Source organism: Phoenix dactylifera, chromosome 1, assembly GCF_051530095.1.
Source record: "Phoenix dactylifera cultivar Ajwa chromosome 1, Ajwa_hap1_PhDact_Kaust_v1.1, whole genome shotgun sequence".
Lineage (NCBI taxonomy): Eukaryota > Viridiplantae > Streptophyta > Magnoliopsida > Arecales > Arecaceae > Phoenix > Phoenix dactylifera.
In genome coordinates this window covers 49,423,409-49,436,608 of record NC_143190.1, presented here as the reverse complement: position 1 = coordinate 49,436,608, position 13,200 = coordinate 49,423,409, and the positions used below count along the sequence as shown (strand labels likewise).

The window sequence follows — 13,200 nt, the reverse complement described above, 5'->3', positions numbered from 1 at the left end:
AATAGTTATAGTAGGAGCGATATATTAGTAACAGCTTCTATATTCTTGAATGAGTGGACAAAATATTTTACAACAATCAAATATATGTTCTGGTGAAAGGTTTTGGGGACTATCTTCTATCATAATATCACAGAACTATTGAGGATGTGAAATTGATTTGCTGTTGTTGCAATATACTTAACTAGCTGAACTAGTATGTTTGTGATAGTGCTTAATACCATCTGCTAAATTAGATGTATTATGGGGGGCCCGATTCAAAGTTCGAGTAATTACTGTTTGAGCAAAAGGAGCTAGAGTAACTTAGGAATTCGACTCACAATAAATAAGTGTTCAAAACAAATTTAATGGATGCAAAAATTATTTTTATATGAAATCTGCCTAAAATTAACATTACCCAACTTGTAGAATATCATGTAGAAAAGAAAAATCAACCATCACCAAGTGACTGCAACCATCCGCAGAACTGGTCAAGACCACCCATCTCTTTGTAATGTAGTGTGCTACTCAAAAAACATTGAGGAAATCCAGGGTTTATAAAATAGATAATGCAATTGGACAATGTAGTGGTAATTAAGCAGCGGCGGAGCCAGGAATTTAGGTGGGGGGAGGCATAACAGCTTTATCAGATTCATCATCTTAACAAATAAATAACTACGTAATATCTAAAATTAATTAAAGAAGATAACCCCATCATTTTATATTATAACTAAAAAAATATATCTTGTTTTATAGATAGTTTCAGAAAGAATGTACCTTATATCTGTTTAGAGCTAATATTGGCTATTATTTTGGTTATAACAGTAAATAGTAGTTATGTGGAGACAAATTATCGGCCATCTCTTTTTTTTAAAAGTTTGAACCAATCCAAAAATTGTGTAGAGAACGAAGAAACTTAAATAATTTAAATTTAAAAAAAATTGAAAAGCAGAATTTTAAGTGGGGTTAAGTTCACATATCCTACTATGGGATTATCACATTATGATCGATAGACAGGTTCGTAGGGTTTTTTTCACTCGTTACATAATTAAAAAAAAAAAATGCATCCAACCATCCATTTTGGGTATAAAACCAACTCAGCTAGGTTTATTGAATCAAGAAAAGAAATCGAAATATTTTTTTTGGCAAGATCTGGTTAGGGAAACGAGATCATGGGAGTTGGATTACTCTTTTTTGAGTGGAAGGAACCCTAGAGAGGGAGAAATCATTAGGTTGGCAGAGTCACTAAAGAACTAGAATGGAATCATTTAATTATAATAGCAACATGACTTAGGATGATTTCATTCCAAGTCTATAATGGATCTAGTTCACCTGATAATTTTTCGGAGAGAGGAGAGGAGAGGGACTACGTGCTGCAAATCAGCAATGGAGGGTCTATATGTTACGGTGGAGAGGAGTCCATCAAGCTCCGCGCCTAAATGTTAGATTTAAAGTGCTACAATATAATCACGAGATGACAATAAAATAAACTATTGAAAACATAATCACTTTACCTAACTTGTTTATATTGTTTCCAAACTACACCTCAAATTTAGAGGAAAAAAAAATTGCTGGCCATGGTGCCTGCGAGTTTTAAAGGGTCCAAATCTGCATCTCCAATTCAGCAATAAAAGTACAGATATCATTATTAGAATATAAACGACTATCAAACAACATGCACAGTATATGATATGCCACGTGTTCATAAATTATTTGGCCGTGAAGATCCGTTCAAAAATACAGTAGGCTCTCGTGAGCCTGTATCCGTACGGTCTTCAGCGTCCTCCGACGTAAATAATGCCCGTGAGCTCCACGCCCTTGCCCTTGCTCGCTTCCGATGAATAACAGGAGTGGTGATTACGTGGCAGAAGGATATTGGTGCTGATTCAGTGCGACGTACAAGAGTTGGGGGCATCGATATAATGCCATGTCAGCGCCATGCACCAACCATGAATGACCCGGTTCCCTTGGCAAAGTATTGGGTCCCATGATCGGTAGACCATCAATAATGATCGGATTCCCTTGGAAAAGGGATGGGGTCCGATGCTTATCAAAAATGGGAGATGACATGACGTAACGCACCCTTAGATGCATATTCTGATTCATACAAAGCATGTGTCACATGCAGGCATGCATCATATCAAAAATTGTTCTTTACGTGGATCCTTATGTACATGCCGAGTAGGACCATCAAATGGTCCGATGAGCTGAGACGCAAACTGTTAAACTCTGGTGCTCAGCTGGGAGGAATTTAACAAATAACACAACGTGACACCCGACCTAAGCTGAGATCCATAATGTAATGGCCTGGTTCAGGTCCGGTCTGCCCAAGGCTGGCCCAAACCTTAGGTGACTTGGGCGATCGCCTAAGACCCCGGCTCAAAAAAGGTCTATCGCAGGAAAGACCTCGAAGACAAAATGGAAAGAAAAAAAAGATTTCTCTGTGAGTTCGCCTTAGGCCGACCCACTATAGGAAAGGCTTCAAAGACAAAACGGCCTTAGGCCCCCAAATACATTGGGCCGCTCTTAGGTCTACCGGACCGGCCCAACCAAGCTTTGGCCCAACCCAAGTTTCCGTAAAAAATAATTTAAATTATAAAAATCTTTTTGAAATTAGGGATAAACTATATTTACACCCAATAGTATGAAAAATCTATGCTTATTCTCCTGAGGTTTATTTTTCTCTAATACTTTAGCCCATAACTTAATAGAATACTGGTCAAACTGTTAACTTTTAATAGGACCTAAGTGCCACATTACTAATGTCGTTAATTTAACTGGGAGTAAGTGTAAATTTTACAAACTATTGGGTGTAAGTTTAATAAACGTAAACCTCAAAGGATTTTTTAATTTACTTAAAAAAAATAGAAAGAATAAGACTCCCATCGAGAGCTTCTTCTTCATCTGACTCCCGCTCGAAGTCCACTTCCACAAGTCACCGGAGGCTTGCCTCCTCTATAAAAAGAAAGCCCTTCCCCTCCATGACGCTCCACCACTAAGCAGCGACCCTCATTCTCTCTCTCTTTCTCCCTTCAAAATCATGACAATTCATCATTGTGCCCGCTGCAAATCGAGGTTGGAGAGCCCTCCAGAGCTGAGGTAAGGCCTTGGTCTTCCTCACCTTTGTCCTCTCTTCCTTCCCACGATCCTAAACCATCGTTGCCGGTTGAAAAATCGACCAAAAATTGATCGAAAAATTCAACCCCTATTTCGCCTTTGATCTCCTCTTTTCTCTCTTTAAACAGCCTTGTCTGCCTTTAGCGCTCCTTGCCGAAGCTCTCGGCTGCTCCCCCACGTTGGCCCCTAGCCGGAGCCCTAACCGCCAACGAGCGGACTAGGATCTGAGGATGACCAAGCGAAAAAAACACTTCAGCCTTATTTTTGGGCTGAATCCAGTTGGCCAGCTGTTGCCGCCAGCCGCTCCCCGGTACCTACCACCGTTGTGCCCTTGCCGAAGGACCACCAATTCCTTCCTTTCTCCTCTTCCTTTATTTTGCAAAGAAAGAAGGAAAAAAGAAGAAGAAGAAAGAAGAGAGGATCCACCCCTCTCTTCTCTCTCTTATTTCTCTCTCCTCTTTCTCTCTCTAAAAATGATCTATGGATCCCGGCTTAGAGTTCTCTCTTTTTTCTATAGACCCAATTAATCCTGGAGAGAAGCCCTTGAATTGCCTTGGTATTCGGGCAGCTTGCCGGACCGACTATTCCAGCCTTGTTAAGTGCTTCTGAAACCTACTATTGATGAACCCTATTGAATGACCATGACCCTAATCGAGTCCGTGCCTCATGATTCATTGATCGAGTCGCTTGAACCTAACCCAACCGGGCCACCGCACATCCGACCATCTGCCACCTTTTTTTGTTATTTTAATACTATTAAAGTTATCGAATAAGAATTAATTTTGCTTCTAATGTCTTTAAATAGATTTAGTAGAATCATCTAATGAAGTTTGAAGGTCTAAGTGCAAGAGGTAAGTAACCCGATACTCCTTATTAGTTTTTAAATTTTTACTTTTTTTTTGATATTATGAAGATGCGAAAATAATATTAAATGTTGATGATATCATATTTTTTTAAAATTAAGGATCAAGCGTATCATATTATGAAACTCATGATTTATTATGAAATAATGATTTCATAAATATTTTAATATTAATGACTTGTTTGTGAACTATGAACTTCATATTTATGAAATTTATATTTTTGTTATGAAAAGAATGATTTCATGATTATTCTACTATTAAATGCTTATTTATAGACTATGAGCTCTATAAAGCCCCTTAGTATTTTATTCATGTATGATTCAAGAAAATATGATTTAGGAACATATAACTTAAGAAGAATTATTTTAAGAACTATAACAAAATATTCTCAGATAGCTATGTATAGCTCCTGAAAGTGAGGTAGATCAATATCCGAAGCTAGGTCCATATGATCATCCTGCCAGTAGATAATAGTAGTTGGCATATGATCTTACCAATATGTAATAGTTGTTGGTATTTTGTCGATTACGATCCTGTAATTGGTATAATAGTGACCTTAACATTTAGTCTGAGAGAAATAATTTAATCTATGCTATGGTTAAATGGTTAATAATTTATGATTTTATTATATACATGGAACTATATTTTAGAAATATTGATGATTTATACATGCATAATTGGCTTTATGATTTACTTTATCACATGATACTCTGAAATATTCTATCTTGCGATAATTGCTATTTTCTCTATATGATGTATTGATTTATGTAAAAACTTATGTTTGATTAGCTAAGATAGTGAAAGGTTTACTTACCGAATTGTGTAGCTCATATCTCTTTTTATTTTTCTCTTTTCAAATAAATAGGATTAGTAAGAATGAAAAATGGTCTAGGTTTAGAGTTCGTGCTAGCAAGCTTGACAATTTTTTATAAAAATTTTAGTATTTTAATTGACTATGAATTTGTAGTTAATGAATTTTTAAATTTTAAGGATTATGGGTTTCCGTATTTATGTTTGGATTTAGACGATCTGAATCAGTATTAGTTTTATGCAATGGATGATGAAATAAAACTTTTATTTATTATATTTTGCTTGTGATAGATTTGGAAACTAGATATGATGGTTGGCTTCGTATTATCGTGGGTTGTACCCTCAATAGCATGGCCGTATTATATTTTGGAATTGGGGCTTGACACATAATGCATGTCAAATACTTATGATAGACTCTTATCCTCATGTATTTATCATGAGTTTAGATTCTCTTGAATTCGATGAGCAAATTTGACGGTCTAGTTTACAATTGGCACCTGCTCGTGTATTGCAGGATGGCTCGTGATGCACTAGTATTGAAGGGATGCTATGTCATATATAACATGGGTCCTAATGCATCATGTACTGGCATCATGTATACATAGATGGCCATGATGGTGAAATTGGATCCATTTTTAAGGTGTAATCTTTAGTTGGATTAGATTTGCCATTAATTTTGGTGGACTAGTCTAATCATGAAGCAACACACATAAATGTAGTTCATCTGTTATTGTGTAAGACAGTTGGACTGTTTTACAAGCTCACTCACCGATCTGATCCAACCAATAACCACTCATTTTTGCGCGGCTGCTCCTTCATGGCATGCACTCTCTCTTTATTACCAGTGCAAGTGCTAAGTTCCTGGGAGGAGAGAACCCTTTTAATCATAACAGGAGATGAGAGCGAAGGGGCGAGACAGAGGAGGGAGATGAGGCCTGATCTTTCTATAAAAGGAATGAAGCCAGCCAAGTATTGTCCAAATCCCTGTTGGAAGAAGGTTTCTTAAAACCATTATATCAGTACATTTTTAACTGATGCCTCAACAAATTTTTTTTGAATTTTTTTTATTTTTTTATTTAGCACATCGGCTACTCGCATGAGCACAGTCAGCTACATTGGGATAATTTTTTAATGAACCCAAGTTATATCAGTAATATGACAAGTATGAAAGATTTATCGTATTAGAATACAAAAATTATATTCCTTTCCTCTTGCTTATAACTTCTATGACCATCACAGTGGAGGTTCTCATTAAAGTTCCCTTCCATCCCCCAAGGACTATGCAGAGCCTTGTTATGGGCCCTCACTCCTTACGGTTCTCCTCTCATGTTTTCTTGAGGGGAGGTTCTCCTCTCAAATTCCGCCACTTTTCCTCCATTATTCGCCAACTGGCTGCACCTGAGCACCACTCACGACCGAACTCCCCTCCTATAAGAAGCACCCTCGGCAACTGCCTCCCCGCATCAGCCCACACGAAGTCCATAGGGTCTAGAACTTGGAAGGGTCCCTTTCCTTCACTTTCTCCTCTTCCCTAAGAGATTAGAGCCTTAGAAACTCACCAAGCTCCCTCTTGTCCACTTCCCCACTCTGTTTCTATCACCATTTCCTCTTACACTCGCCATTGACAACCGTCTCCACCACCTAGGAATTAAATCACCTCCCTCTCCAGCGATCCTTTCAATTCTTTATTCTAACAGATGGCGTCCAGTTCACTGAGCTCCTCCTGGACCCCAAAGCAGAACAAGTTGTTTGAGACGGCCCTGGCGAAGTACGACAAGGACACGCCTGACCGCTGGCACAACGTGGCCCGGGCCGTCGGCGGGAAGTCGGCCGAAGAGGTGAAACGGCACTATGAAAGGCTAGTTGAGGACATCAGGAAGATCGAGTCAGGCCACGTGCCATTCCCGAGTTACCGGTCGTCCGGCGGCAGGGGTACTCTGTTTCACTTCCTTCTTGTTACTGTCCCATTCCTTCCTCGTTCTCCTCTTGCGCTTCCATGGTACCCTCTGTTTCGCTTCCTTTCTATTACTGTTCCATTCCTTCCTCTTGCTCTTCTCTTGTGCTTCCATATTGTTTTCCTGATGTGTGAGACTTGGATGGAACACTTGTTTTCAGCTGGCTTAAGGCAAAACCCAAACAATCAACTGTGCTTTTACTCTCCCCTCAACCCTGATCCCTTTGCCATCCCACTATAAGGCGCATGAAATATAGCCATGCTTAAGTACTTAAAAGATAGATTACCATCTCTTGGCTTCCTATTGACTTTGCTAGCCTGAGCTATGGCTGATCCAGGCTTCATAATATGCCTTTCTGGGTCACTTACGCTTGTGACACTCTATTTTTCATGCAGTGTTGCTTTCCTTCTCTAAAGGTTAGACATTTATTATTGTATTTCTGCATGATGTGCAGCCAAAACTCATTCTTTCGGATTGTTTATGGTATTGTCTGATAGGATCTCCCCATGGGTTTTGTTTTCATATTTACTCTTTTTTTCATTTTCGTTTTTGAACCCATTTGGCAGGCTGAAGTTTCTAAAGCTCCAGCGAAGCGAAAAATAGGAAGCAGCATCTTTGTCGATATCAAGTAGCATGGGGCATAATTCTTCTCTGGAGATGCAGATAGAACTCAAAGAAATAAAAAGCCAGATGCATACATGTGACTTTCAGATGAAGATCAGATGTCCCTGACCTTATTGAAGCCCTCTGTTTCTATTCTTATGTATCTTCCCTTCACTTTCATCCTATCGTAAACTATTGAAGACTGACATAAAATGCGTGGCTAGTCTTCTAAGTTGTGTGGTTATTACTTAATAAAGCTAAGTTTGATATAACTTCTATATGAGAAATCTTAGCATAGCCTTGGAGCAGGTCTTGCAAAACAAACTTCAGTGTTAGAATAAGTCAACTCTAAATTGAAAAAAACTCAGCAGAGCCAGGCATCAGCGTATGGTTCCTCTTCATTTTGACATTGCCCAGGGGTCAGAATCCAACTTCCTTATGAAGAAGCAAACCAGATCAAGTATTGCCATCGACACCTCTTTTAAGCTACGAGATTTAAGAGTTGAAATCAAATAGTATCTTATTCCCAAACCCCACTCCCCTTTATTCGCTTCCTTTTTTCTGGAAAGAGTCGCACAGTCTTATTATCTTGACTCCCTTCTTTCTCTTCTTGAGCCATCAGTCATTTCAAATGGAATGAATTCAGTTTTGGAGTTGAATTATACGCATAGATTCCAGGCAGATAGATACCGACGCCACCATGGATTCGTTCAAGTTGAGAAAAGGACAGCTAGAAGCTATGGGGATAGAAAGGGAAGGAATCCACTAGACACAAGATGGTTAAGATTTTTCAGGGAAAATTCAGGTCCACCTCCATGAATTGTGTACCATTTTATGTTAGTCCCAATTAACTGGACATGCATGTTGTTTCCAGTCCTTAATTTCAATATACTATTTATCCCCAGTCCCTAGCTTTTGCATAAAGTAGAAACGCATGCTTTCTAACCTGTTTGTAGAACCAGGCTTAACTATGCATAAAAAACCAAGCATGAGATGCCTAGCCATGCAAAGATTAATCACGAATTATAGCCAAATGAAAGCCAGGTGTTAAACATTCTGATTTTTATTGCAATGGAGGGTCCGTATCATTATAGATTTGCAGCAAATTGTTAAATGGGAAAGGTCCTTCTTTATATATATATATATATATATATATATATATATATCAGTTATGTTATAATTGAATGACAATTATGGATGAGTTTTTGCTCATCCCTCTCATAAGCAAGTTTGGCTGGAATAACTATTCTTCGGTCTTATGTTTTCTTTTGGAAGAAAAAAAAACATTTGACATGCACAAGTTTGTAACTCTCCTTGCCACCAGAATATATGTAGTCATAATAAAATAGAGAAAAGCTTGCCATGAAGGCTTTTTGTTGTTCTAGAATAGATGGAACAACTTCGGGGCAACTAAAAAATATTAATAAATCTATTCGGCATTTTGATCGGATAGCATTTTCTAGGTTCAGATGAAGCCTGTAAGTAAAAAGTAGCATATTAGCTTTCACAAAATTTCACTTTGGCCCTTACCTTAATCTACTTTATTCCAGTGAAAATAGCAGTTGCTTAGTGAAGTAAAGTGGGCTAGATGTGCTATATTTAGGTTTCTTCCAGGTTCTTTACAAACGTTGTATGCTTTAGTAACTGCCTCCCCATGTTAGCCCAAATAAACTCCATACTCCAGAAACAGTTTTCTCGCTGTTGTTCTCGTGTTTCATGAAGCTTGGGCTTTGAAAAATTCGAGCTTCTCGCTTGCCCTTTTCCCAACTCTCCCCTGTCTCTACGACGATCTCACCTCATACACAGCATTGTTCCCACCACCATCAACTGCTTCACTGCTTGGAGTCACACCTCCTTTCCCTCAAACAATCCCCTGGATAAACTGGTCTCAAGTTTGCAGAGTTCCTCAGGGGCACCTTGCATAAGATCAGGGCACTGCCAACAGCTGGCACAATGTCGCCGAGCCATCAGCTAGAAGATCCCTGAAGAAGCGAACTGCAGAGCTGATCATGAGCCGAGCCTCAAGCCTAAAATCTATTCATTTTTAATCGGACTTTAGGTCAGGCTTATATAAAATTTGATATTTTCTGTGCCCAAACTCAGCCTATGATCACCTTAGCGACCATAATGAACTTCTTGCGAGCGACATTAGGCATATCGAAGCAGCTACCAATCCCTGGTGGCAGGGGAGGAATGACGGTGGCCAATGGGGAGCAGAGGTGGATTTTATTCTCTTGTTCTTTCCTATATAGTTTCTTATATCCTTCTGTTATTCCATAGGATAAGACTAGGACGCAGCAGGCTGGTTTCAGTTAGTTGGCCACTCTCTCCATCAGCTTTTTGTCTCTTGTTGAACCAACCCAGTCCACATGAAATCTAAGCCAAGCATAATACAGTACGTAATAATAATAATCATAAAGGTATAGCTAGGATGGGCTTTCCCAGCTTGTGGCTGACCCAGCCATGGACCCAGGATTTACAATATGCTTTTGCATCTTTAGCAATACTCAGGATTTGAACCTTCAAAGACAGAGGTACCAACACTTTTATTCTTTTGAGTAGGATAAAAATAACCAACAAAATACTAAAGACAACCGAGGTCAGCACACATTGTTGCCACATCAAAGTCCCTATATCATCAAACTCAATCCCTATATCATCTCCGAAACAGTCCCTCCCTGTGCAATGACCAAGATTGACAAAGTCCTCTTTCTGTTGTAAATTAAGAATGTGGAGAATGTGTTCTCTGTTCCAGTAGAGCAACCTTTAATGATTTTTATACAAGGCCACAATACCTAGGTGGCAAGATTGCCGCCTACAGATATAATCCCTTAACAAACCACCGCAACCAAACAACTTGAGTTTGGAAACAAGATGAGAATGTCGTGCTTAGGTTTGAGATTGAGTAAAAGGAAAAGCCGGCTGAATCTCAGATGGAATGCCATGAAGAGAGACTCCTGGCAAGATAATGGTGCCGGGGGAAAAAATGCATCAACCCTAATACATGGTGTCAGCTAGTGCTTGGTGCGATTTGTGGGAATCTAAATAGTGCTGGTGTCATCACAGTAGAGCGGAGTAGACCCAGAAGTAACAAACAACCATGTCACCAAGAAGCCGGCGAAGCCGGAGCACGTAATTCAGCTCCAATAAAGGAGCAAGAGACAGTGGTTTGTTTATTAGACTTCCAAGAAACATAAGAATAACCAAGAAACACAGATCAGTAAAGTGACCATCAATAGTATCGCTTGTGTGAGTTGCAACAGAGAAGGTGGGAAGCTATAGACTGGAAGAGCTGGAGTAAAGCAAACCATGCGAAGTAATACGCGAAGATATTGAAAGAGACATAACAGAAGTCGGAGCCGATACAAACTGGCTCAAAACATGCACATTGTGAACAATATCTAGCCTGGAAATAGTGAGAAAAACTATGCTACCCACAAGATGTTGATGGCAAGTATGATCCGAGAGAGGCTGTAAAGTGGGCGGTTCTGAGGTATTCTGCTTAGATGTCTGCAGCAAGGTGCCATCAGCTGTAACAATACAAGGCTGCATATAAGAAGGTATACAAGAATGGAGAGATACATCTAATGTGGAGTCATATAATAAGAAACACTGGATTCCGGAATCCAAGCAGACTAAGATATACCTAATGTGCCAGAAGTAAACTGAAGAAGAAAACTCAGATGATAAGGCAATTGTGCTATGGAGCTGGGGACTTAGTTGCCTAACAAACTGCTTGATGAACTCCTGAAGAACGCTGAATGGAGTCGAACAAGACCCAAATTTGGTTTAAGTGGTATAACAAGTTGTGCCGAAATGAACATAAGAAGGCTCTTGAAAAATGGAGTTGGCATATGCCTTTTCTTTTCTTGGCTTCTCATATTGGACGCGTAAATCATCCGTCAAGTCCTTGCATGTCATACTTCGACTTGCCATAAGATAAAAAAACTTGAGTTGTAAAAACCAAAATAGGAAACCAAGTTGAAGCAAGTTGACCCATATAAGGACCAGCGACAATGCAAGCAAATTAGACTGGAATTAGACCACCAAATAGCTGATTCGTAGGTACATGCAGCACAAAAGCTTTGTGCAGAATTCGTGTACTAAGTGTAGGTGAGGCCTTTAACCAAACAGCTGGCGGGCAAGCAAAAAATCTGCACTACTTGGACCTACGAGGGACGAATGTGTCCTGGTAGGATAAAGACATGGTGAGCCGGTAAGGTGGTATTACTTGAGTTTGCTACTTTAGATGCCAGAAGAAGTGGCCTAGAGCTTGGCGATTGGTTGAGGCCTTCCATCAAACCAGTAGTAAGCCAAATGGCTGTGTAGAGTTGCACACAATTGCTTGGACGCTGGGTGAGAACATCCACCGAACAGATCGAAGAAAGCTGAAAATGTTTGACTAAAGCCGGATTTAGAAGAAATCAGACCCCTCAAAAAGATCGGATGGAGGATTTTGGTTGGAGAGAACAGAGGCTGATTTTGGAATGGAGTGAGACCAAGATGCGACCGGATTACCGTTTTCAGCTGGAAGAATGTGGTTGAACAGGGCTGGATTCGGGTCGGATCAAATGCACTGAATAGAGATCCACGGGCCAACACTCAGAATCCAACTTAGATTGAGTGCAACATTGAGATTGTTGGTTCTGATATCATGTTATAAATCAAGAATGTGGAGAATGTGTTCTCTTTTCTATCAGCGCAACACTCACCGGCTTATATACAAGGCTACAATGACTAGGAGGTTACCATGATAAAAAAATAAATACATACAACCAAATAACATATATGCAGATTATAACCCCTTAATACTAACTCTGCTATGTGTTAACCATTATTTTTGTTGTATTTAAAGCAAGTTAAGTGTACCCCCTTAAGGTGACATCCCTATAATTAAATGATGGACGGCAGCCATCCATCTTTAAGATAGGGAATCGGCCATTCAAATATATGCAGGTCTCCATGGAGCAAAATATACACCAACTCCCCTTTATTGTACTTTAAAAGGAAAAAGAAAAAAAAGAAGGATAAGCAATTAACCTTTTGGTTTTTTTCTTTTTTTTATTGATAGAAAAATAACCTTCTTGAAAGTATGTGGAATGAGGACTCTCGGCCACATGAATAGTTCAATATGCTCATCAGCGCATGCCTTGCTTGAAGATATAGATCATCTAAGGCATATTAGCGGGTGTTCTTCTTCTATTCGAATCGAAGCCAATGCATAAATTATTACAAGTATACTTAGCATTTAAGTATACATTGCAAAAAAAACTTCTATGCCAAGTATTCTGAAATGAAGAAAAGACCTCTTTATTTCCTTACCAAGAGTTTTGATCATTTTTATTCTCTACTCAGTAAATTTGTTGGAATATTAGACCTATTCTACTTAAAATGCAATTTAGTTGACCGCAATCTCGATGCAGCAAATGGCATTAGTGGAAGTTAAAATTGCAAGAAAAAAGAATATCCCTAACAAGATTTGCCAGTGACTCTGCACAAGCTGGTGATGATGAAGTACCCTTGACTGTAACTCAAAATTATTTTTACGTGACGATGTGCAAAATCCATTGGCAGAACCAGGTTTTGGCAACCATTGTTTAACCATCCATGAATAAAGCTCTTGCCAGTGCTTTGATGCTCTACATCAAAGGTATATTTGCCAATGGCCCATGTCATCAGCTATACTATCTTCATTCATAGTTTGAAATTGTTCTCAAATATTCTTCTAAAAGAAAAAAAAAAGGAAGACTGTCTTCAAATATAATACTATTCCTCAACCTTACTTCACCCCCCCGCCCCCCGGCATTGACTTCATTTCTCCGGTATTTTTGGCAAAAACAGAACTTTCTTCCAGCTAGATTTTCATCAGTGTCCAG

General features: G+C 39.2%; 1 protein-coding gene across 2 annotated transcripts; it reads left to right on the top strand.

The window, feature by feature from the left end:
• The first annotated feature begins 6,180 nt into the window (after positions 1-6,180).
• Positions 6,181-7,604, top strand: LOC103722065 (protein RADIALIS-like 1). Of its 2 annotated transcripts, none has more exons than XR_003388531.4 (2): positions 6,181-7,137; positions 7,288-7,604. XR_003388531.4 is itself a non-coding variant. In XM_008812499.5 (2 exons), the coding sequence occupies exons 1-2, from the start codon at positions 6,464-6,466 to the stop codon at positions 7,290-7,292; spliced, it is 240 nt and encodes a 79-aa protein (XP_008810721.1). In that variant the 5' UTR covers positions 6,190-6,463; the 3' UTR covers positions 7,293-7,604. The 2 variants fall into 2 exon arrangements, 1 of the variants encoding a protein (XP_008810721.1); XM_008812499.5 differs by having other exon boundaries at positions 6,190-6,698.
• The last annotated feature ends 5,596 nt before the right edge of the window (positions 7,605-13,200 follow it).